The sequence below is a fragment of the Amyelois transitella genome, chromosome 23, assembly GCF_032362555.1.
Source record: "Amyelois transitella isolate CPQ chromosome 23, ilAmyTran1.1, whole genome shotgun sequence".
Classification (NCBI taxonomy): Eukaryota; Metazoa; Arthropoda; class Insecta; order Lepidoptera; family Pyralidae; genus Amyelois; species Amyelois transitella.
In genome coordinates, this window is record NC_083526.1 from 2,315,120 (window position 1) to 2,339,968 (window position 24,849).

Sequence of the window (24,849 nt, forward strand, 5' to 3'; positions counted from 1 at the left end):
CAGAAACGATAAAATAACGGCTTATTACTAGCTTAATGTGTCTGCCTTTTTGTGTATGTCTGTTTGTGGCATCGTATCTATTATCCCGAACGGAGGGATGGTTTTTTTTATCATATAGAATTACACGTACAGATTAAACTGACAACCAATTTTTTTTCAGCTGGTTAAAAATCAGAATTTAAGGAAGTCCTCGATTAGTGCTCTTATAGACTTGAAGACACTTATAGAGCCTACATGCCTTTAAAACAGTAGATCCAGTGGTTTAGGTCGTGTGTAATATGTACTTACGTACATAAAATCACGACTCTTCCCCTATAGGCAGAGATTACATATTTCCATAACTTACACATAAAATTCTCGTGTCACAATGTTCGTTCCCGTACTACTACGAAACGGCTAGACCGATTCTCATGAAATTTTGTAATCATATTGAGCAGGTCTGAGAATCGGCCAACATCTATTTCTCATTCCCTTTAGTGATAAGGGATGTCAACCCTTAGCATTTTTTTAACTAGAAATTACTTAAAAATTTGATATATATATGGCAAAACAACGTTTGCCGGGACTTTTATTTATATTAGCTTTATATATACTTATATCTTTCCTTTTCATATATTAACAAAAAATAAGATATGTCTAGTCTATTTACTAAAATATCAATGAATCTCCCGTCAAATACAAAAGGATGTTCGCATTATTACTCGATTGAATAAAACGAACGTAATTGATCACTCGGCGAGGGGTAAGAAGGAAGGAGGAAAGAAGAGGGATTTATACATTTCTTCATTCTTTAAACGTCTATAATTATTACATTGCCTTGCAATGAAGACAATCTTACTGATATTATAAATACGAATGTTTCAAGGATGTGTGTATTGACATACAAAATTTTAATAAAACTGTACATATTTGCGCTCCGAAAGACTCTTGGAACATTTGATTTTAACAGAAATATACTTACGGCAATATCAATAAGTAAATTGATATGTCAAAACCATTCCAGAACAAAATTATTGTAGTTACAGAAAGATATAGCGTCAAAAGTCCTATAGATTCATTTGTACATGACTCTTTGTCAGAAATACAAAATTCAGTAATTTGTGTTGTAGTATTTGTTCTAATTCTAAATATTTATAAAATTTCAATTCTATGATTAAGCTGAACATGGCCTATCAGTCTTTCAAGACTGTTGGCTCTGTCTACCCCGAAGGGATATAGATGTGATTATATGAATGAATGAAAAATATTTGTAATATTATTTTTGCTGTAGTCGGTAGTGGAATTATAAACATTATTTGTGAAAAAGCACGAGTGTGAATTAGGATACATATTATATAATCTCGTTTTAACGTTACGGGGCTAGACAGAGCCAACTGTCTCGCAAAGAGTAAAAATCCGCGTTCAGCTGTACGGCTTAATGAAGGTATTGAGATTCAAATAGTCACAGGTTGCTAGGTCATTATCTATATGGGGCGGTTCTATTCTAAAGTGACGATAACCGCACGGCATCATAATCAGGAACAAGAAATAAGTATTGATAGAATAATTCTGAAGTTCCAAAACTCTCTTCTGTCCTCTCTATAATTGTAACTTACGAGTACAGATACCAAAAAAAATCCCCCATATTTGAGTCTCGCTGATAAGAATCTTGCGTTATTATGTTACGTTTGCTCCAGTTTCTATTTTTTTCATAAAAAATAGAACTGTCATAACACCCTGTCTTGTATCTACTTGTCAACGTTACGTAATCACTTGTTTCCTTCACTGTACCCATATGGAAATGCGATGGATATAATGAAGCGTGATAAGGGAAAATATAGTTATAGGAATAATGTATTATTACCTATGCCACCGTGTGGTTCCCGACACCAATACCAAAAAAGAAAAGGACCACTCCATCTCTTTCCCATGGATGTCGTAAAAGGCGACTAAAGGGGTAGGCTTCTTTTTTTAGGCGATGGGCTAGCAACCTGTCACTATTTGAATCTTAGTTTTATCATTAAGCCAAATAGCTGAACATGGTACATCAGTCTTTTCAAGACTGTTGGCTCTGTCTGCCCCACAAGGGATATATACGTGACCATACTGTACTTCCCTGCTAGCTGTTTGTGCCAATCGCTTCTCTTCTCGTGCAGATTGTAACAGTCGATCAACGGAAAGACTAAAACTTAGGATTCTTTTTTTAGGCGATGGGCTAGTAACTTGTCACTATTCTATATATCCTGACTCAATGGGAGACTGTTAGCTCTGTCTATCCAGTTAGAGATGGATACGTGACTATACGTATTTAGTAGTAAAGGGAATGCTTGGCCATGTTGAGGGAACAGTTACCTACAGTCTGAATTTCAATTCCGTCCATCCAAAACTGAGGTCAAACATAAATCAATAATTGCAAAATACCGATAATGTAAGTCTTCAGGAACACATTGTTTGTTGTTTTTGTTAATTGTTGTCTTTGCTTTTTTAATTTTATTTTAGAAACGCAAGTAGAAAGAAAATACAAAGGAACATTAAACAATAGGCAGGCAATATGATCTCAGAAAAGATTTATAGTTAACTAGATGACGCATATTGAAGGATTTTTTATACTCTTTCTTTTTCTCATAATTACTAGTTGTTCGCTGCGAAGTGATCTTGCGAACACTTTCAATTTTTACAAAATTGTGTCAAAAACTATTTTGATGCAGACTTAAAAAAATTCTTGACAGATACGATAATACATTTTAAATTTCATCAAAATTAGACCAACGGCTCAAAAGTTAATTTTTAGGATGATGACATGAGGGATAGATATGGAACAAGCGCCCCGCCCCAGCTTCGCACAAGTAGCATTTATACATGTAAACCTTCCTGTTGAATCACTCTATCTATTAAAACTGCATCAAAATTCTTTGTTCTTTGTGTAGTTTTAAAGATCTAAGCATATATACATCCATGCAGACAAAGGGACAGAGGCGGGAACCGACTTTTTTTAATACTTATTATGTCGTGATAGTGACTAGAGATAGCATAATATCATAATTCTATAACATACTCTGAAAAAAGGAGTATGAACTTTTTCACTTCTTGTAAAATTGACAAAAAGATACTACGATAAATGCGAAAATAAAATTACCTTGGTATATCTACTCGTCCTTTTGATGTCTGGCTGATAACCATGATCAGAGTGAGTCAGGTTTTTACATGAAGCGACTCTTATCTTACCTAAACCTCCGTTACCTTTTCAGAGAAACCTAAACCATATTGCACTAAGGTTACATTTCCCGCTTCCTGAATGACCTGTTTATTCGGTTTCCACACGATTTGTCGATAATAGGCATTGGTACATGCCCGAGGTGGGATTTGAACCTGTGCCTTTGTAACTTTGTGAATGCGTGTAACGCATTTTAACCAAGCACCTCACAGATTCAAACGTACCTACCCGAAACCGCCGAGCTTGCATGAAAAGAGTTATGAATATGGATGAAGCGAAGGAAGTATGCAGAGATCGTGGCAAGTGGAAAGAGGTAGTCTCTGCGTACCCCTCCGGGAAAGAGGCGTGATTTTGTGTATGTATGTATGCACCTCACAAATTCGACCGCCGGCAATCATACGACCTTGCCACATCTATACCCTCTAATTCCCTTTTCTTAGTCTAAAACCGCAAGTTATTGTGAACGCAACCAAAACGGGAACATTATGTGGGAGTGTGTTGATATGTTTTGTGTTCGTAAACTTAGGTTTAATATCCGCCGTGCCGCAACGAAGTTAAGTCAAAGGTACCTCAGACAGTTCTTGATAAATCTTTGCTTTATGGTTTAAGGAAGGAGAGTGTAAGTTTGTATTTTACACAACACATTATTACTTTTGTGCCGTGTGGTTTCCGGCACCAATAAAAAAATAGGACCACTCCATTTCGTTTCCATGGATGTCGTAAAAGGCGAGTAAGGGATAGGCATATGAACTTGTGATACTTCTTTTAGGCGATGGGCTAGCAACCAGTCACTATTGGAATCTCAAATATATCATTCAGCTAAGCTCTGTCTACCCCGCGAAAGTCCAGCCCTCCCCCCAACGGCTCATAATGGCGAATATAGACGTTCAACCGCTCAAATACTTTCGCGCCATACGAGACTAAGACTTCTGCACGAGTAAGTCGGTGGAACTTATTAAAGAGGTAATACAGTAATATGCTGGTGACTGTACCAACAACTTTTGTTCGCAACAGAGAAGTTAATTACTTTTCTTCTTTGAGGTTATTGCAAAGGAAGATATAATTATGCAGCCCACGATATTTCGTGCCATTCAACTTATTTTTAGTCTGCGGTAAGCACATTTCAGGTTTCTACTGTAATAAAAAAAATCCCACGCAGTAATAAGGACTAAAAATGATTGACCACTGTTAAAAATAAGCTATTGAAGAAGTTTCACTGCCAAAACGAAGAAAAGAAAATCGACGTACAAGTTATTTTATTAATAAATGTTTATTTACTTTGGCTTCGTTCCTATGATTTAAAAACTCTGTTTTTTTTATTTATTTTTTATTTAATTAAGTATTCTGTTCCTGCTCTGAGATTTTGTCCTACTCAATATTTGATGCATGTTTTGTAATATAATTTTCGTATATTAAATAGCTGTCACTATTTGAATTCCAATTCTTTCAAAATAGCTGTTAGTATTTTCAAGAAGGCTCTTTCTACCCAGGAAGGTATATAGGCGTGATCATATGTATTTATAATACATGCAAAATTAAAAAAAAAGCAATCTTCGAATCCGTCATAGGTTTTAATAATAAAACATAAAAAAATAAAAAAAAACAGAAATTTTACTCCAAGATAATTCTTTTTGTTTAGTGTAATAACATCAATATAAATTGCATAATGATAAGGATAAACATGTCCTTTGAAATGACCGGGTATCGAACCCGTGACCTCAGGCACAGACCACAACCACTGCACCATAGACACAAAAAAGAAAAAAAATACCAACACAATCATCTGCTCAAAATCTCTTGTATTTCAAACAACGTTTTTCCTCTTGTCTCTGGCACGAACACCATTGTAAATACACAAGTGAACGCACAGACAAAAGAAAAAATCCAGAACGTAATATGGGGACCCATGTCGTCGAGCATTAGAGGGAATACAGCTGACAGGACGAGACCAAAGACCATGGCTATTTGGTACCCGATCATAGTTCCTATCGCCCGAACGTTGGGACTGAACATCTCTCCTGGAAGGGTCGTGGGAATGACTCCGAAACCTAGAAAGATTAGGATACATAATTAACACCTACAATGACGGCCTCTGTGGCGCAGCGGTAATACGCTTGTCTGTGACACCGGAGGTCCCGGGTTCGAATCTCGGTCAGGGCATGATGAGAAACGCACTTTCTCTGATTGGTCTGGGTCTTGGATGTTTATCTATCTAAGTATTTATCGTTAAGTTGGTATCTCGTAACACAAGTCTCGAACTTACTTCGAGGCTGACTCAATATGTGTAATTTGTCCCGTATATATTTATATTTATTATTTATTTATTACCTTTCCCGGAGGGGTAGGCAGACACTACATCTTTCGACTTGCCACGATCCCTGCATACTTCATTCGCTTCATTCACATTCATAACTCTTTTTATGCAAATTCGTCAGTTTCGGGTATTCTTGACCTTTTGCCAGACCGTCCCCGAATGATCAAAGTACAAATAACACAGATTGAGTTAGCCTCGAAGTAAGTTCAAAAGTTGTGTTACGAGATACTTACTCAACGATACTATATTTTATAATAAATACTTATATAGACAAACAACCAACATCAAGGCCAATCAGATAAAATTAATTTCACATCATTACCAAACCAAATTGCCGTGTGGTTCCCGGCACCATTACAAAAAAGAATAGGACCACTCCATCTCTTACCCATTGACGTCGTAAAAGGTGACTAAGGGATGGGCTTGTTAACTTGGGATTCCTCTTTTAGGCGATGGGCTAGCAACCTGTCACTATTTGAATCTCAATTCTATCATTAAGCCAAATAGCTGAACGTGGCCATTTCAAGACTGTTGGCTCTGTCTACCCCGCAAGGGATATAGACGTGACCATATGTATGTAGGTATGTACCAAACCGGGATTCGGACCCGGGACTTGCGGTGTCACATACAAGCGCACGACCACTGCACCACAGAGGCCGTCAAATTAAAATATTTCACTTATGTGTAAATGCAATGATTTTACCTGTTTCTAGTCCAATAAAATATACAATCAAGGATACCAGGGGCAGCCAAAGGATGCTGTCGACGATTATATTACTGGTCCAGCTTAAATACAAGAATACTCCGAGAACGGCCTGAAAATATAAATCAATTAATTGAACTGATTGAATTCGGTTTTTGTTAAAATCTATATTTACAAAAAAAAGTTCAGTCGACTTTAACTGCAGCTTACTAGTGTGTTCTAATGAATAGTGTAATTTTAACAGTAACCAAAATTAGAGAGCTTATCAAATTAGACCCAAAATTTATTCTGAAGACATTATAATTTAACAAACTCTTCAAATAGGACAATAATTTCCAAAAGGGTTTCGCAATAAACAATTGTGAACAACGGACACGATTAATGATTAAGTAGTTAATTAGTTTCTAAATAAGCCTTTGGAGAACTCTAAATTTTGTTATAATATAGAAAAGGTTGTAATAATAAATTTGAGAAAATAATTGTTGAATAAGATTGAGAAGAAACTAGAATCAAAATAATGTGTGACAAGTTAACTTCATCATAAATACGATAGATAAAAAAGACTTTCAGTGAATATAGCGCCATATACACGCGCGAACTTAGCGCTACCTACAAAAGAATACAGGTTTTTCGCAAATTTCACAGAAAGTTACAGTTTTACCGGGATGAAAAGTACTCTCTGTCTTTCTTCAGACTCTTTATTATTTAAGATTGGCTCAGTAGACATGAATGAATAGAAGTACTTATTCATTATTATAATTAACGTGTCATTATTTCATCAAACCACAACAGTAATCTTTTAAACATTTAATAAAACAGTAAAAAAAAAATTGTATGTACAGTAAGTATTTTACACTGAAATGAAACTAGGGACATTTAAAAGAATGATAGATATAAAAAATCTATTTGTTGTCAAATACAATACGTATAGCTGTGTCCGCGACTCCGTCGGGGTGGAATAGTTATTTTGGGCATCATTGAAGCCCTCAAGGATGAATAATATTATTTTTCCGCTTCTATTAGTTGAAGCGTGATGTTATATAGCCTAAATCCACCTCAATAAATGGCCTATTAACCACAAAAAGAATTTACAATTTGAACCAGTAGTTCCTGAGATTAGCGCGTTCAAACAAACAAACAAACTCTTCAGCTTTATAATATTAGTATAGATGAGCTTAAAAGCGAAAATCTAATTCAACTTACCAAACTGATACTGCAAATACTGGTTGAAATCATCAATAACATTTTTCTACCACTGCGCTCAACAAGAAGGGGACAGAAAGTGCTTGCCACGAACTGTGTTAAACCGATCAGTATTGTATCTATACGGGCGTCCAATGACGACCCGGTCATATAGAAAATACTAGTAGCATAAAAAGTAACAACTATAATTCCACTAAGCTGTTGAAGGACAGCTAAGGGCATAGTTATAAAGAACGCTCTTCTATTCGATCTCACTGTAAACAGTTCTTTATAAAGCGAGCCGCTGAACTTTTCCGATTTCGCTCCAGATACGACGAGGTCTATGTCTTCATGTCTATTTAGCGTCTCCAATGTAGAAGCCGCTTCTTTGTCCATTCCTAGAAATTTATGTTGATGCACTTAATTGTATACTAGCGACCGTACCCGACTTCGCACGGGTGGCATTTATAGATATACCTAAACCTTCTTCTATCCAACATTTCAAACAGAAAAACAAAAGAAAGTCTTGGGAGTGTAATCATCATGTTTTATACCAGCACAAATATTTAATCATTTAATTAATTTCCTATAGAGGGGTAGGATGTAGCTACATCTGTCCACCACGATCAATATTGTATGTAATCATACATACATAATTTTATATGGGAACGATATTTATATCATTCTATTTTTGTAGCGGCAACTTAATTTCAACTGTTTAGCTATCAAGGTTAATGAGATACAAACTGGCGACAGAAATAACTTATCCCACTTATGCTAAGGTGATACAAAAGACGGCCTTACTCATTATACAATCTCTTTCAGGCAACAATAAGAACATTTCATGAAGAGGATAATAAGGGAATATTTAGAAAAATAGTTTTGTATCAAGGAAAGCAGGTTTACTAAGCAGATAGGTATACAAGGAGAGTGTGGAGGGCAAGGTCGGAGTGGGGAGGCCTAGACGAACGTATCTTGATCAAATTAAGGACGTCCTGGCAAAGGGTCAAGTCAAGAGTACCCGAAACCGCCGAGATTGCATGAAGAGAGTTATGAATGTGGATGAAGCGAAGGAAGTATGCAGAGATCGTGGCAAGTGGAAAGATAGTCTCTGCCTACCCCTCCGGGAAAGAGGCGTGATTTTATGTATGTATTTAATATATATTAGGTATCTAATACTTATAATTATTGAATGTTGCTTTACCAAAGGGATTACCTTGCATCGCATGAAAGATAGGTGATTCCGGGACTATATAGTGAACGGCTGCTAACTGTGCCAATGCTATCAATAACCCGAGTAAATTAACTGCGTAATAAGGTACAAATGGTCCCACTGAGTAGACCAGCAGGCATCCGAATGTAAGGAATACTCCAGAACCGTTCAGAAGAATACCACGTATATTTGTTGATCTAGAAGAGACAATAATTATACATATAACATATAATCAAATATCCCTTGCGGGGTAGGAAGAGCCAACAGTCTCGAAAACACTGAAAGGCCACGTTTAGCTGTTCGGCTTCATGATGAAATTGACATTCAAATAGTAACAGTTTGCTAGCCCATCGCCTACAAGAGGAATCCCAAGTTTATAAGCCTATCCCTTAGTCTCATTTAACGACAACCTTAAGAAAGAGATGGAGAGTGGTCGTGATCTTTCTTTAAAGTTAGTGCTGGGAACCACACGGCACACATTTTCTGCTAAATCGTCTGTCTATCCCATAAGAAATAAAGACGAGATGTTTACAAAAAGTACTTACGAGATTTCCCCTATGTACATTGATGCTAAAACATATGACATTGATATACCCAAGCCACATATTATTCTGCCAAATATGATAGTCCAAATATTGGTAGCTGATGCTAAAATGAAGTAAGATAGAGAAGTAATAACTGTGCTGATGACCAGGCAAGGTTTACGGCCTTTGGTGTCAGACACATTAAGAATCAGCATAGGTCCTGAAAGTAAAAGAAATCTGTAGTCAATAATTAATAGGTACCATTTATTTATCAGGTTCAAATTTTGCTCACGAGGAAGATGTACTATCTTAGTCCAAAAATGTTTTTCTTTTAACATTTTAGTTATTAACATTAATAAAAAAAGACCCTAAGGCCACATTAAGCTAGATGACGTATTATATACAATTCCAAGATTGACAGAGTCAACTTTTCGAAAACACTGAAAAGCCACATTCATCTGGACGGCTTAGGGATGGCAAAGTGATTCAAATAATGACAATTTCTTACCCATCGCCTTGAAGAAGAATCTCAAGTTTATAGGGAAAGCCCTTGATTGACTATTACAATTTTCATGGGAAAAGAAGCAGCTAGCATGCTTGCTCAATGTGCTCCTATTCCCTTAGTCACCTTTTACGACATCCATCATCCAACATCCTAGACCCACACAGCGCGGAAGACCTATACCGTCTCTTATTTTCTATGTTTTCTTATATATAGATATTATTTATTTATTTTATGTGTTTTTACCAATAATTTGTCCTATGTAGATAGCGGTGGCAGTGAATGATATTAAATTATCCGAAACGTAATTTTTGAATGGCGATTGCTTTACATCACTTAGCTTTATGATTATAGGTGATGACCATCCCAGGGAGTAGCCATTTAGGAGAGGTCCCAGGTATACTGAAATAATACAAAAATATATACATACATAAAATCACGCCTTTTTCCCGGAGGAGTAGGCAGAGACTACATCTTTCCACTTGTAACGATCTTTGCACGATCTTCCACATTCATAACTCTCTTCATGCAAGCTCGGCGGTTTCGGGTACTCTTGACCTGACCCTTTGCCAGGACATCCTTAATTTAATCAAGATACTAAATTGTATAATGAATTTCTGTTGCCTTATATTATTTCGATTCCTTTGGTATATTAAGATAGTACTCACCGCATGCCGTTATAAGCAGTTGTTGTTGATTTTGTAAGAGTAATTTTATGTATCCCATTCTTTATTAAAATTAAAATTTCTTGCTTGATAACGTGATAAATTAGATTTCCCAAATTTGCTGAAAATCAAGATTATAATATGTAAGACGAAATATCATCATACTCCTATTCGGAAATCACTGCTTGTCCGTTAAGCTCTCACGGCTAAACTACAGGACCGATTTTGATGAAATTTTGTATAAACATAGTTAATGAGAGTACGCATTGCCTGTTTTTTTATAAATATAACGAAATTTTGTGCTTCTCTATACTAGCCAAAATTTCAGGTGCTAGCTCAGAAACTTTTGGCTTTGCGGCGACTGTCAGTCAATGAAGACTCACATAGCCACAAAAATCGACAATATTTTATACATATAATCACGAATTTATCCCTTATGTGGTAGACAAGGTCAACAGTCTCGAAAATGATCAAAATAGCGATTCAAATAGCGATAGGTTAACGTCAAACAGACAGGACAGGTTACAATGGCTTAAAAGAAAAATAAAATCTCAACTTCATTAATGATTCGCATAATCGACATTTCGATTTCGATATGACGGCCTCAGTGGCACAGCGGTAGTACGCTTGTCTGTGACACCGGAGGTCCCGGGTTCGAATCCCGGCCAGGGCATGATGAGAAAAGAACTTTTTCTGATAGGCCTGGGTCTTGGATGTTTATTTATATAAGTATTTGTTATAAAATATAGTATTGTTGAGTTATTATCTTGTAACACAAGTTTCGAACTTACTTCGAGGCTAACTCAATCAGTGTAATTTGTCCCGTATATATATTTATACATTTACAATGTGCATGGAAAGAGGAGCAGCTGACACACGACGTTTTCAAAACGCTTATAACAATATGCTGTATATTATACATACATATGGTTACTTCATACGGACGAAGTCGCGGGCGGCCTGTAGTATTAAATATAAGTCATCACACCACGCACAATATCACTTTAGAATTCATATATCTATTTAAAAAATAGGTACTAACATCATAAGTAATTATATACGCATATTTTACAAACGTTTTTTTGAACTTACACAATAAATTTTCCTACCTTTTTATTTCACTTAATCATATTTTTCTTTCATGAAGGAAATTCATACGTGTTATATTTATGAAACATTTTGAACAACTACGTTAGTGATAAAAAAAATCGTTGAATGGGTAGATAAAGTTATCTGTTTGATAATACAAGGAAGAATTAGAATTGGTAGTTTCCGTTTCATTTGCATTTTATAAACATATTAGCTGTTACACGCAGCTTTGCTCGTGAATTTAGATGAAAGAATACAGGTTTTTCGCAAATCCTACTGGAACTGTAATTTTGATCGGGATGAGAAGTGCCCTAAGTCCCTCTCCAGACGATCCACACTATTATTAAAGGGAAATGATTTGTGCCGTGTAGTTCCCGGCACCAATACAAAAAAGAATAGGACCACTCCATCTCTTTCCCATGGATGTCGTAAAAGGCGACTAAGGAATAGGCTTACAAACTTGGGATTCTTTTTTAGGCGATGGGCTAACAACCTGTCACTATTTGAATCTCAATTCTATCATCAAGCCAAATAGCTGAACGTGGCCATTCAGTCTTTTCAAGACTGTTGGCTCTGTCTACCCCGCAAGGGATATAGACGTGACCATATGTATGTATGTATGTATGATTTGTATGTTTGTAATGAATAAACTCAATAACTACTGGACTGATTTCCACGAAATTTGGCACAGATATAGAATAGATCTTTGTGAGTCACGCACTTTTGGAGTTTCCAATAGGAGCGAAGCCCCGCGCAAAACCTGGTTATATACACGAAAAATTTCAGAATTGGTTCAGTAGATAACGCGTAAAGAGACAACAAACAAACAAATAACCTTACTTTCACATTTGTAATAAACATGTGTGGCGCTAAATTCGGCTCGTTTTGTAGGTTTAATTCGTTGTTTTTTGTAAGTGGTGTTAATTTCGTCGTTCTTTTATCGTAAATGGTGCCTAATTCACGCGGCCGAACCTGCGGGTGAAATGTAGTTATATAATAATCCTGATTGCGAAAATCTAAGCGATTCCATTAAAATCGATTTTTCATATCAGATGACGGCTATTGATAATATTTACGTGATAAAATAATATACCTACCAGGATTTACTTTGTTTATTTACTTCAGAAAGAGATACCAATCATATGTATTTAATTACTGTAATACACAAAAGAACTGAATATATTCATAATTGGATAAGTAAAGTTTTCCTTATCTAGGTATTGCCATTTTCTTTTCGAAGTGGTACAATTCAGGGACCACAATTTAAAAAGAGTATGTAGTGTAGTAGGTAATGGTTGGTAATGGGCGCTTAAATAAATGTAAAAAAAAATCGAATTATTTTTGAATGATTAATTATTATGATTAATTACTATGATCAAAAATCTGTAAACTCAAATAAGTACTTTATTTGAGTTATTACTACGATATTAAATATGAAAAAATCTTGTTTTTTGTTTTGTTTGTTTTTTCTGTTTTTCAACATGACCTTTCAGAATTTTTGTGATTTTTGAAGATTTTTTCATATTAAATATCGTATCGTGACTTCTTACAAGGTCATTGCTTTACGTATTAAGATTAAGATGTTGTTTAATTAAGGTCTCCTTCAGTCAACTACTCAGTCAGTATCTGTATCATAGGAAAACTAAGTAAAAATTGTATGGAATATAACTTCACGCGTAGACCGCGTGAAGTCATATTCCATTTCTTTTCTTTTCGGTCTGATAATAAATCACTAAAAAATTTATGAAATCGGGAAGTTATGTGTCAAAAAGTTTACTTATTCAATTGTAGTTTATTAATTTGGAGTTGCTAATAAAAAGATTAAATTTTTTAGGGAGAGGGGAAGATAAGACAAGTCATATCTTATGTAAGCCGTATCAATGTTTGTGAATAATCGAAGAGGTTATGTATGAGTGCGTGTGAGTGCTTACGATTCTTTTCGGAGTTACCGACATATATATAGTCACGTTTATATTCCGTTTCGGGGAAGACAGTGCTAACAGTCTCTCAACTAATATGTTAATGCGAAAGTAAGTTTGTTTGTTTGTTTTCTCTTCACTCATCTTATAAACCAATCTGCTTTAAATTTTGCGTACATATAATTGGAGAAAGACATATGATACTTTTCATCCCGGTAAAAACTATAGTTCCCGTGGGATTTGCGAGAAACCTGTATTCTTTTGTAAGTAGCACTAAATTTTTGTGAGCAAAGCTGCGGGGAAAAGCTAGTAGTCTTTAAGAACTATGAGATACTTATCTTGGACCCCGGCCTCCGGAATTTCGCCAAGTTACAAGTGCAGCTTGGTCCAAGAACTTGCGAAACTTACAAAGGGAATGTGTTAGAACTTTTGTTACGAGACATATTATATTTCCTTTTAAGATACTTACTTACCTGTATTTTTAAGTGTTGAACTTTCTTCTTCCTCCTGGATTTAGTCCCCATCCGCACCACTCTGGAGAGGGGCCCGGGGTATTCCTGTAACCAAGGACCCTGGATTGGGTGAGTCAGGTTTTTATACGTAGCGACTCCCGTCTGACCTCCGCAACCTTTGCTGGAGAAACTAACCCGTGTTGGATCGATCATGATTACATATCCAGTTGTCTGAATGTGCAGGTTTCCACACGATGTTTTCCCTCACCGTAAGAAAATGGGTTAGTATTAAAACTAATGTAAACATCGAATATAGTCATTAGTACATGGTCGAGGTAGGATTCGAACCTGTGTCCTTTTTGCGCCACACTCATTTTAACCTTACCGATTCGACCACCGATGCCCTTCGTTGTTGAACTTTATATACTCATACATACATACATACATATGGTCACGTCTATATCCCTTGCGGGGTAGACAGAGACAACAGTCTTGAAAAGACTGAATGGCCACGTTCAGCTATTTGGCTTAATGATAGAATTGATATTCAAAAAGTGACAGGTTGCTAGCCCATCGACAAAAAAATAATCCCAAGTTTGTAAGCATATCCCTTAGTCGCCTCATACGACATCCATGGGAAAGAGATGGAGTGGTCCTATTCTTTTTTGTATTGGTGCCGGGAACCACACGGCACATACATACTTATGTTTCTTCCGTATGTCCTTCGGGGTATACAGAGTCTCGAAATGGCTGAAAGGCCACGTGCAGCTAGATAGTTTAAATATATATACATTGATGTTTTTAGTCCTTTATAAATTAAATTTATTTGTTTAAGAAACTTGACGTAGTTGAATAAAAGACGCACATGCACAATGGCGGACTTATCTCCCATTTATTCGGTAATCTGGATACTATGAATGGACAGACAATAATACAATTAAATGAATGTTTTAGGGAAAATAATATCAGCTTTTGTTTAAATCATACGCTTTGAATTAAAATTCTATTTTGCGATAGAATGTAGATGCGATAGATAGCCTTTTCAATCTTCTCGAGACAGTAGGCTTTGTCTACCCCGCAAGAGATATAGACGTGACTACATCCCTGGCTTTCTATGTGTTTATCAGCTTTTGTTAACATCATACGGGCGATTTTTTTTAACCATGAATACATATTTTCATATCTATATGCCTGGCGGGGTAGGCAGGGTCAACAGTCCAGAGAAGGCTAGAAATTTAAGAAACAATGACCATTCCCTTGATTGGCTGTTACAATCTGCACGGACAGAGAAGCAGCCGACACGCACTATTGTTTTTAGACAAACCAGACCTATTCATGTATTTTTCCCTTAAGTAGTCGTCTTTTGACATGAAAAAGAGATTGGCCCTATTGTAAAGTGCTGTAAACCACACGGCACCATTATTAATATTCTATAGTAAAACTTAGCGTTACATAAGTCTTACTTGGAACTTACTAACGACATACATCACCGCCTCAATATGGCCGTGACGTGAACCTTTGTGTGAAACCTTAAGTGTACAAAGTTAGTCAAGTTTGAAGAGTAATGTTTTGAATTATTTATTATACGAATTTACTACCAATAATAAATTTAAATACTATCCGTAGCCCGCGACTGCGTCCGCCGTAAAATTAAATATGTAGCATTAATAACTTTGCCCGCGACTTTGTCCGCGTGGAATAGTTATTTTGGGCATCATGGGCATCAAGGATGAATGATTTACCCCGTTTTTTCACATTTTCCATTTTTTCTTTGCTCCTTATAGTTGCGTGATGTTATATAGCCTAAAGCCTTCCTCGATGAATGGTCTATTCAACGCAAAAATAATTTTTCAATTCGTACCAGTAGTTCCTGAGATTAGCGTGTTCAAACAAACAAACAAACTCTTCAGCTTTATAATATAAGTATAGATAGTATAGATTATAGTATAGATTACCCGATAACCTGCTACCTGTATTAACTTAGCTATGCGGTGAACAAATAAGCTGTGAAGATGTGACAAATCAACTTACTTTCACATACATATATACATACATATAATCACGTCTGTGTCCCTTACGGGGTACACAAAGCAGTCGAATTGGTAAGGTGCCCGGTTAAAATGCGTGATGCGCAAAAAGGCACAGGTTCAAATCCCACCTCGGCCATGTACCAATGACTATTTTTAAAGTAATGTAAATTAGTTTGTAAACTTACCGATGCTCTTACGGTGAGGGAAAATATCGTGAAGAAACCTGCACATTCAGAATCCAATACTGTTTAGGTTTAGGTACCAGCAGAGGTTGCGATGGTCAGATCTTCGTGTAAAAACCTGACTCAGTACAAAAGCCATAGTCAAAGGCATACCCCGGGCTCCTCTCCAGAGAGGTGGGATGCAACCTGGAATATGAATAACAGGATGAATAAAAAGATTCTGTCACAAAAATAATTATAATGGTGGGTGGTTCCCGGCACCAATACAAAAAAAAATGGAACCACTCCATCTCTTTCCCATGGATGTCGTAAAAGGCGACTAAGGTATAGGCTTACAAACTTGAGATTCTTTTCTTAGACGATGGGCTAGCAACCTGTCACTATTCGAATCTCAATTCTATCTTAAAGCCGAACGAAATTAGCTGAACGTGGCCTATCAGTCCGCTCAAGACTGTTGGCTCTGTCTACCCCGCAAGGGATATAGACTTGATAATATGTATGTATGTATGTAATAATAATAATGGTGGGTTCTTACCGAGTTCTGGGTTTGGTCGCTTGGCTTAGTCCCAAGCTGTTCGCGATCATTAGTTTAAGTCAGACAGATTTGTTTAGTCCGATTCGTAGCACCTTAGATCTTGAGCCATAGATAAAGGGGAAAACAAATGAAGGCTGACTTAATTGTTGTACTTAATAGCTTTAACCCCAAAGCCCGCGTTAAGGTGAAATTTCCCGTTCCCGCGGGAATTTATATTCAAATAGACGTTGCATGCGACTTTGTATCTATTAATTTTAATAATTTATTTATATATTTATAAACTTAAAAAAATAAAAATAGAACTTAAACTAAAGAGAAATTTAGTATAAGGGCACTACTGATTATGTTATTTCAATGTCTGAGCTTTATTACAGCAAAGTTTCATGAAAATCCGTTCAGTAGTTTTTACATCAAAGAGTGACACATCACACATCCTTGCTTAGGATTCGTACAAAATTTTATCAAAACGATGTAATTTTTTTTTAATATTATTCTTATTGGCGTTACTCCCGCTTATTTTTGTGAGTCTGCTTTACTACTATACCGATTACGATGAAATTTGGTATGTAACTAGCTGAAGACTCGGAATAACACATAGGCTTTTATCGCGGAGTTTCCGCGGTATTGATTGTTACGTTATGATAGGGTTTCCATGCGGACGAAGTCGCGGGCGGCCTCTTATCATTAGATTAGTCGCTTCCCACACTATATGGCGACCCTGTCAGGATTTGACCAGGGTCACCGTTGTTCATTCAGGCACGATAACGGTCTAACTACCGCATTTATATTAACTTAACGCCACAAGTCACAAAAATAAAATCACTCAACGCTATCAGTCAAAAACAGCGAAGGACCTAAATCACGCAAGCAAAGATTTCACGGATTGGAGCATATATACAACCTCCGAGCATATAACAACATCGTCTGTCGCGCGGTTCCCCAGGCATAACACCTAGCCTGGCGGAAGATCTTCCCTTTGGTGGCGGTCGAGCCGAATCATCGCTCCCGTTACACCTATTTCAAATAAATAAAGTAACTTATTTATTCATGTTACCAAGTCAAGGTGTGTCAGGGCTGAAAATCGCTTATCTAACTTATCAACAGCATTAAATTAAGGAACAGTGAGATGGAGCGGCTTATTGTTAGGTCATCTTTGTTATCTGATGTATTTAGGTAAATTTCTATATAATTTTTATTTTCTTTATTATTGTTTAAGAGCCTCCGATGGTGTTTAAATGAAACTTAGTGGCCTGTATAGAAATAATTTTATTGGACTGTTAAGAAAACAGATGATAATTTACAGAGTACATACATACAAACATACATATGGTCACGTCTATCATCAGTCATCTAGCTGATGATAGAATTGAGATCAATTCTATCATCAGCTAGCAACCTGTCACTATTTGAATCTTCAAATAGTGACAGGTTGCTAGCCTGTCGCCTATAGGAAGAATCCCAAGTTTATAAGTCACCTTAGTCGCTTTTTACGACATCCATGGGAAAGAGATGGAGTGGTCCTATTCTTTTTTCTATTTGTGCCGGGAATCACACGGCACTTTGTGCCGGGAACCACACAGCAATATTTGAAACCTCCATATTTTGTCCCAAAGAGTTATCCATCTTGTCAGCAGACGATGTCAGTGCTGTGACAAGACATTAATTAGTCCCAGGTGAACGAACCCCGAAAAAACCATTAAGTTTACTATTTATAGTGATTTATTAGTGCTGAGTTGTGGCTATTTGAGTTCGTTCATATTCATTCAAGCATTTTCTGATATAACCTTTTAATTAAGTGTGATGAATAGTATAGAAATAAAGTTTTAAAAAATCGTTGAAAATTTTAAATAGGTACACTATAAAACCTGTGTAGCTGGAGCGATGTTTCGGCTCTACCTCCACCAAAGGGAAGATCTTCCGCCAGACTAGTTGTGAAGCCTGGGTAACCACGGCTCCGACGATGTTGAGTCGGAGTTGTATTTATGCTGCAATCCGTGAAATCTTTGTTTGCGCGATTTAGAATCTTCGCTGCTATTGGCTGAGCGCGCCTTTTTCTTCGCTATGATTAACAGTTGGTGTGTGTCATTAATGATATCGCCACACCTGCATGAAGAGAGTGGTGAATGTGGATGATGCACCCCGCAAAGGATATAGACGTGACTATATGAATATTTTTATGCGCGTCGCGTGACGCCCTTATGTAATTTAACCCTAAATATTTTCAAAGCCTTATAAACCTTAAATCTTAGGTCTTATAAACCTTTGATTAAATTTCGTCGACACAATACACTGAAACAGCTACTGAAACTGCTTTTAATCTTGAAATCATTTTCTGCATTGAGGAGGAAATGTGAAGGAAATTTAGATGAAAAAGTAACGAGATGTCAATGGATGCGTGGGCTTGACAATTCGGATTTATTTTTGTGTATACAAAAATAAACAGACTATATATTGCGAAAGAAAAAAATCTATTTTTAATCTTTATGTTGTAGTTAAGTAGCCAACAGCTGACCGTGGACTATCAGTTTTTTTAAGACTGGCTCTGTCTGCTACGGGATAAAGACGTGATTACATGTACATATGTATGTAGTTTATTATAAAAATATTGAAGTAAGTTTACCCGTTTATTAGTAACGTGCAGTTTGTAAAAGTTAATCCATCGAAAGGCTAATAAACTTGGGATTCTTATTTTAAGCGATTGGCTGGCAACCTGTCAGAGTTTGAATCTCAATGCCATCATTATGCCATACAGCTAAACGTGGACCTCTAGACTATTGGCTCTGTCTACCCCGTATAGGATAAAGAGGTATTATTAAGTTTTAACGGCAATGGTTGGCAATTGAACTAATATACGTTACAAAGAAAATTTACATACGAGCAAAACAATAATTTTGTAAAATATTAAATTTAACAAAACCAATAAACGACGTATCTTTTAATGTCTCGTATTATCTTTTCGCTCGAACGGGTTTATATTCAACAGAATAAACTGTTTGTGCCACAGAAACAGGAGGCATGAGATATTACCAGTTTCGGGTGACTAACTTATTGATTTTTTTGGGATTCCATTCAATAACTACTAATTTTCAGTGTACATAAATATATGTATGTTATCACGTCTTAATCCATGGCGGAGTAGACAGCGTGGATAGTCTTGAAAGAGTGATAGGCCACGTTCAGCTGTTTGGCTTAATGTTAGAATTGAGATTCAAAGAGCTGTTTGGTTCAATGATAGAATTATAGTGACAGGTTGCTAGCCCATCGCCTTAAAGTAGAATCCCAAGTTTATAAGCCTATCTCGTAGTCGCCATTTACGACATTCATGGGAAAGATACAGACATATCTTATTTTATCTTTATTTATTTGACGAAATATTCGTATTGAAATCATTCATGTTTTTTACAGTAGAAAATGTCCATGATTTATATTTAGGAGATCTATATTTGACGGCCTCTGTGGCGGTAGTACGCTTGTCTGTGACACCGGAGGAGGTCCTGGGTTCGAATCCCGGCCAGGGCATTATGAGAAAAGAACTTTTTCTAATTGGCCTGGGTCTTGGACGTTTATCTATATAAGTATTTATTATAAAATATAGTATCGTTGAGTTAGTATCTCGTGAAACACGTCTCGAACTTACTTCGAGGTCAACTCAATCAGTGTAATTTGTCCCGTATATATTTATTATATTACATTTGTAAATTGAAATCCGGTGAAAATGGCGAAAAATTGGCGACCAATTTTCCCCTTCTTGTCTAGTCAGCTCGCAGATTTAACAATCGACTCCTTAGAGGAAACAGAAGTCAAAGCGAGGTGAATTTCTTTGTCTGCATAAAATCTAATCCAGTATCACTACATAGTATAAAACAAAGTCGCTATTTTAGTCTGTTTGTCTGTATGCTTAAATATTTAAAATTACGCAACGGATTTTGATGCGGTTTTTTGTAACAGGTAGAATGATTCAAGAGGAAGGTTTTTATGTATAATAACATTTATAATTTTGCACCCGTGCGAAGCCGGGGCGGCTCGCTAGTAGAAAAATAATTGCGAAAACCCTCCTAAAGTTGGTCACCCGACATGGTCCTGAATCACTCTCCCTGATTTATGCAGTACCTAACAACATCATTCTTTAGATAGACTAACGGAATGGAACGCTTAAAATATTGCCAAAATAAATCCAATTTTGTATAATTTACTAATTCATCTGAAACTCGAATAGGCCGTGGTACAGAGGTAAATTCATCTTTCGTAAAAAAAAAGACAAGCGGCCCGCCACGGCTTCGCCCGTGGTATGTATAAGTACATATATATATATATATAGCCTATACAATTAACGTATAAAGTACATTTGAAAAATGAAAAAAAAATATGCTTTGTGTGTGTGTGTGTTTTTGTCAATAATTAAAGTTACAAACTTAATTTTTTTATAATAGTGATATAATCACTTCATAATATACAAAATACATACTTGTATATATCTGTCTGTATGTATGCGCTAATCTAGGAGTATTATGGAATTAGTTATTGGCCCTAGAAAGATACCTTATCTTTTTTAAATTAAACATAACTTACTTCATTCTGTAAATAAACCCTATAAATTGATTGAAAAATTAAAATACCTCGACTTAGAGTTAAAAATTATGCGTCAATTTTGCGCATGAGTATCTTTTCTGTACTACATAATAATTATGATTATCTTTATAGGGTTTGACTATTTCTGATATCTCTGATGTTTTTAAATATTAAGAATAACTTTGCGGATCGCTAATCCTGCATGATTTGTCACGTACCTAAAAAAAATAAAAAAGAATTGAACTAAATGACACGAGGACCATCTTCGTCCCTTGTGACAATTGGTTCTGCCTACCACATAGAATTCAACGCAGATTCTACAACGCACGGCGTAGAAATTCTACAAAATCGGAACAAGCAAATAGAGATTTCAGAACAAAGGTTTCACTCAAAAAATAGGGAACGTGTGGCCATAGCGCAAAAGCACAAAAATCTAAAAAAAATGCAGCTGAAAATCAACATGACCCGGCAAAGTGAATAAAAATTCTAGGGTTCGAATAAAAACGCTGAAACTTAAAATACGGTATGGGTACTGTTGGTTTCACCAGTAACGTCATACGCCATCTGCCAATCAGAGCGAAGGATGCGTCGCGCTCAACTAATACATACATACATATGGTCACGTCTATATACCCTGTGGGGTAGACAGAGTTACGTGGCCTAACAGTCTTGCATAGACTGATAGGCCACGCTCAGCTATTTGGCTTAATGATAGAATTGAGATTCAAATAGTGACAGGTTGCTAGCCCATCGCCTAAAAAATGAATCCTAAGTTTGTAAGCTTATCTCTTAATCGCCTTTTACGACATCCATGGGAAAGAAATGGAGTGGTCCTATTCTTTTTTGTACTGGTGCTGGGAACCACACGGAACAACTACAATAAATTATTGCTCCAGCTATATTTCTATTGGCAAACAGAAATTCTGAAAATCTCACCTATCTTAAATGTAGAATAAAAATTAACAAATGAATATCTGAGAATTAACTACAGCAACGTTGGAAGGAGAAGGTCTAGACAGACATACTTGAGTCCTATCGGTGACGTTCTGTTCTAGGGACTGTGTAATGTAAAGATTTTTTCAGTTTTCATTTGCTTTTAAAAGGATTTTTTTTTCTTAATTCTTTAATGTATTTATTGTAAAAACCATTATGTATAATCAAATATTTCATTTCTCAGATTTCAATTAGGACATAGGTAACGTTTATTTCTGGAATTCATATGAAAGTGAACTAATCTTCTGACATATCAAGGTACATTACAAAATGGTGGGTTTGATTTTATTTTAATTTTACAATTCTGCCAAAGTTCAACTCTGCAGACGCCGTATAGAGAGAATTTCGAAATTACCTTGCGACAAAAAATTTACGGCATGTTTCGTTTTATGCAAGCGGAGCCGTAGGCGTCTTCTAGTTGTATATATTATTCATTAATTCAGTCAGTCAGTCATACATTTAATACACAAAAATGTACCTACTTGTTACTCTTTACCAGTCTACGAGGTGATCAAACAGAAAAACTTATTATCATTTCATTAAAACACGCTTTTAAACTTTTATCATAGGAATTTTGATATATAACCGATCTGTAAGATGTAAATCTCTCACGCCCGCAGGGAAATTTAACTTTGTTCTGATACCACGCAATTGAAACTCAATTTCCTTGGCTGTGACCTATGTAAGTACTCAAGGCCTGATTAAAATAGAATAGAATAGATTTATTATCACTTATTGACGTCACATCTCTTAAATCTAATTATAACTAGGTACTTCCGCTTCCAAAGCGCATGTGTAGAAGAAACGGCGGAACAAACTACACTGCAGCATTTTCATCGGACGTCAATATACAAATATAGATATCTTAAACCTAAATCATGGACGAATGCACATTGTCTACATTAAAAAACATGAAGAATGTTGAACTCGTTATTTCAATACGAATATTTCGTTAAATAAATAAAGATAAAATAAAATACCGTTGCGTTAGTTACCTATCAACACTGTTATATGTTCTCACGTCTATTTCTCATTGGGGCAGACAGAGATTTCTATTTTTTGCAAATAAATGGGTTATCGTAGGAAGCTTAAATTGCAAAAGCAACTATTTGCATTTAAAAGTGTTAAGTAAGACTTAAGCTAAAGTCCGCAATGCTAAAATGAATGTTTCACTCATAAAATTACCTACTCATGAGAAATTTCTTTTCACTCAGTCAGTCAAAGTAGGTCAGATACATACAAAAGGCACGTTCATCCAAGTTTCAATTCGAAAATAGTGAATGCCTTCAGAAAATTGTACTTCGGCAAATAGTTCTGCAGTAAGCGAGGTGAATATGGAATTTCTGAAGATAATAATTATTTCATTCATTCATTCATTCATTCATACAATCACGCCTTTATCCTTTGCGAGGTAGACACAGCCAACAATCTAGAAAAGACTAAAAAGTCACATTCAGTTGTAGGGGCTTAATAATAAATAAATATATACGGGACAAATTACACTGATTGAGTTAGCCTCGAAGTAAGTTCGAAACTTGTGTTACGAGATACTAACTCAACGATACTATATTTTATAATAAATACGTATATAGATAAACATCCAAGACCCAGGCCAATCAGAGAAAGTTCGTTTCTCATCAAGCCCTGGCCGGGATTCGAACCCGGGACCTCCGGTGACACAGACAAGCGCACTACCGCTGCGCCACAGAGGCCGTCAAATAATAAATCGTTTCGTCAAATAATAGACCTAAGATTCAAATCAGGATAGTTCTTTGGATCGTTTTTTGCAGTAGCCCGCTTGTTTTCAGTCGATCGGTGACCACGGATCATTGTAAAATGATTCGAAACATCCAAGATTAAGGTACGTTACATGCGCGTTTAATTCCTACTTATATTATTTTATAAACAGTTCTTTAGAAGAGATATATTGAAACGTGAATAACTTATTATTATTTTTAAGAGGTAGTCTCTGCCTACCCCTCCGGGAAAGAGGCGTGATTTTATATATGTATGTATGTAGTTCCTTAGAACGTGGATAAAGAGACTGTCTTCGATCTTATGACCGAAGCAAAATGGAAAGAGATAAGTAGGAAAGCGGACCCAAGGCTCCGCAACATAGTGGCGGTGAGTGTGACTGGATCATGCCAAGATGAGAGAAAGACAAAAGACTATTACACAGTAGGAAGGTTGTATCTCACGTAACTTTTGTAAAAAAAAGAACCGCCTCCGATCGATATCCTCCTTTGCGCATAACAAACACTTTCCTGAAAACCGCATCAAAATCTGTTCAGCAAAACGCGAGATAATTGCGGACATGTATTCATAGTACCTACATTCATACATACATGCAAACACAGTACACGCATACATGCATGAAAATATAGTACATGCATACAGACATGCAAACATACAGGTTAAACTGAGAACCACCTGTTTTTGAAGGCGGCGTTGGCGGGGGCTGTTAATAGCCGTGCTTATTATAATTTGTCAAAGTAACTTGGGGTATTTATAATATAATAAGCACTTATATGTCTTAAAAACAGGTTCATTTGCCCCGAGTGACAAGGTTACAGGGGTTAAGCTATTGCTTACCATCTACATATGTCTAAAAAGCGCTAAATGGCCAATATTTTAAAGAAAAAGCGCAAGAGACTATTTAAATATGTTAACAAATTTTGGAAATCACAAATTGTCGAAATTTATAAAAATTTAGAGTTATTAGATTGAAAACTCTTATACTTATACCTTCCTTTTTTTGGTTGCCTATTCCGCTACATTTAAATT

The 24,849-nt window shown here is 36.1% G+C and overlaps 1 protein-coding gene across 3 annotated transcripts; it reads right to left on the reverse strand.

The window, feature by feature from the left end:
* Window positions 1–4,745: 4,745 nt before the first annotated feature.
* Window positions 4,746–11,506, reverse strand: LOC106133058 (facilitated trehalose transporter Tret1). Of its 3 annotated transcripts, none has more exons than XM_013332655.2 (8): window positions 11,406–11,506; window positions 10,300–10,417; window positions 9,878–10,033; window positions 9,151–9,349; window positions 8,609–8,802; window positions 7,414–7,790; window positions 6,211–6,322; window positions 4,746–5,241 (listed from the first exon to the last, which is right to left on the reverse strand). In XM_013332655.2, exons 2-8 carry the CDS (start codon window positions 10,355–10,357, stop codon window positions 4,973–4,975), a joined length of 1,365 nt encoding a protein of 454 aa, XP_013188109.2. In that variant the 5' UTR covers window positions 10,358–10,417; window positions 11,406–11,506; the 3' UTR covers window positions 4,746–4,972. The 3 variants fall into 3 exon arrangements, with proteins under 3 accessions (XP_013188109.2, XP_013188111.2, XP_060807006.1); XM_013332657.2 differs by having other exon boundaries at window positions 11,389–11,494; XM_060951023.1 differs by lacking the exon at window positions 11,406–11,506 and adding an exon at window positions 11,088–11,228.
* Window positions 11,507–24,849: the final 13,343 nt, after the last annotated feature.

Coding starts and splice junctions, on each gene's coding strand:
- LOC106133058 (XM_013332655.2), bottom strand. CDS start 10,357: ATGGGATACATAAAATTACTCTTACAAAATCAACAACAACTGCTTATA. Junction 10,034..10,299: donor ACTGCTTATAACGGCATGCG/GTGAGTACTATC, acceptor GTATTATTTCAG/TATACCTGGGACCTCTCCTA. Junction 8,803..9,150: donor ATGTACATAGGGGAAATCTC/GTAAGTACTTTT, acceptor TGTCTCTTCTAG/ATCAACAAATATACGTGGTA.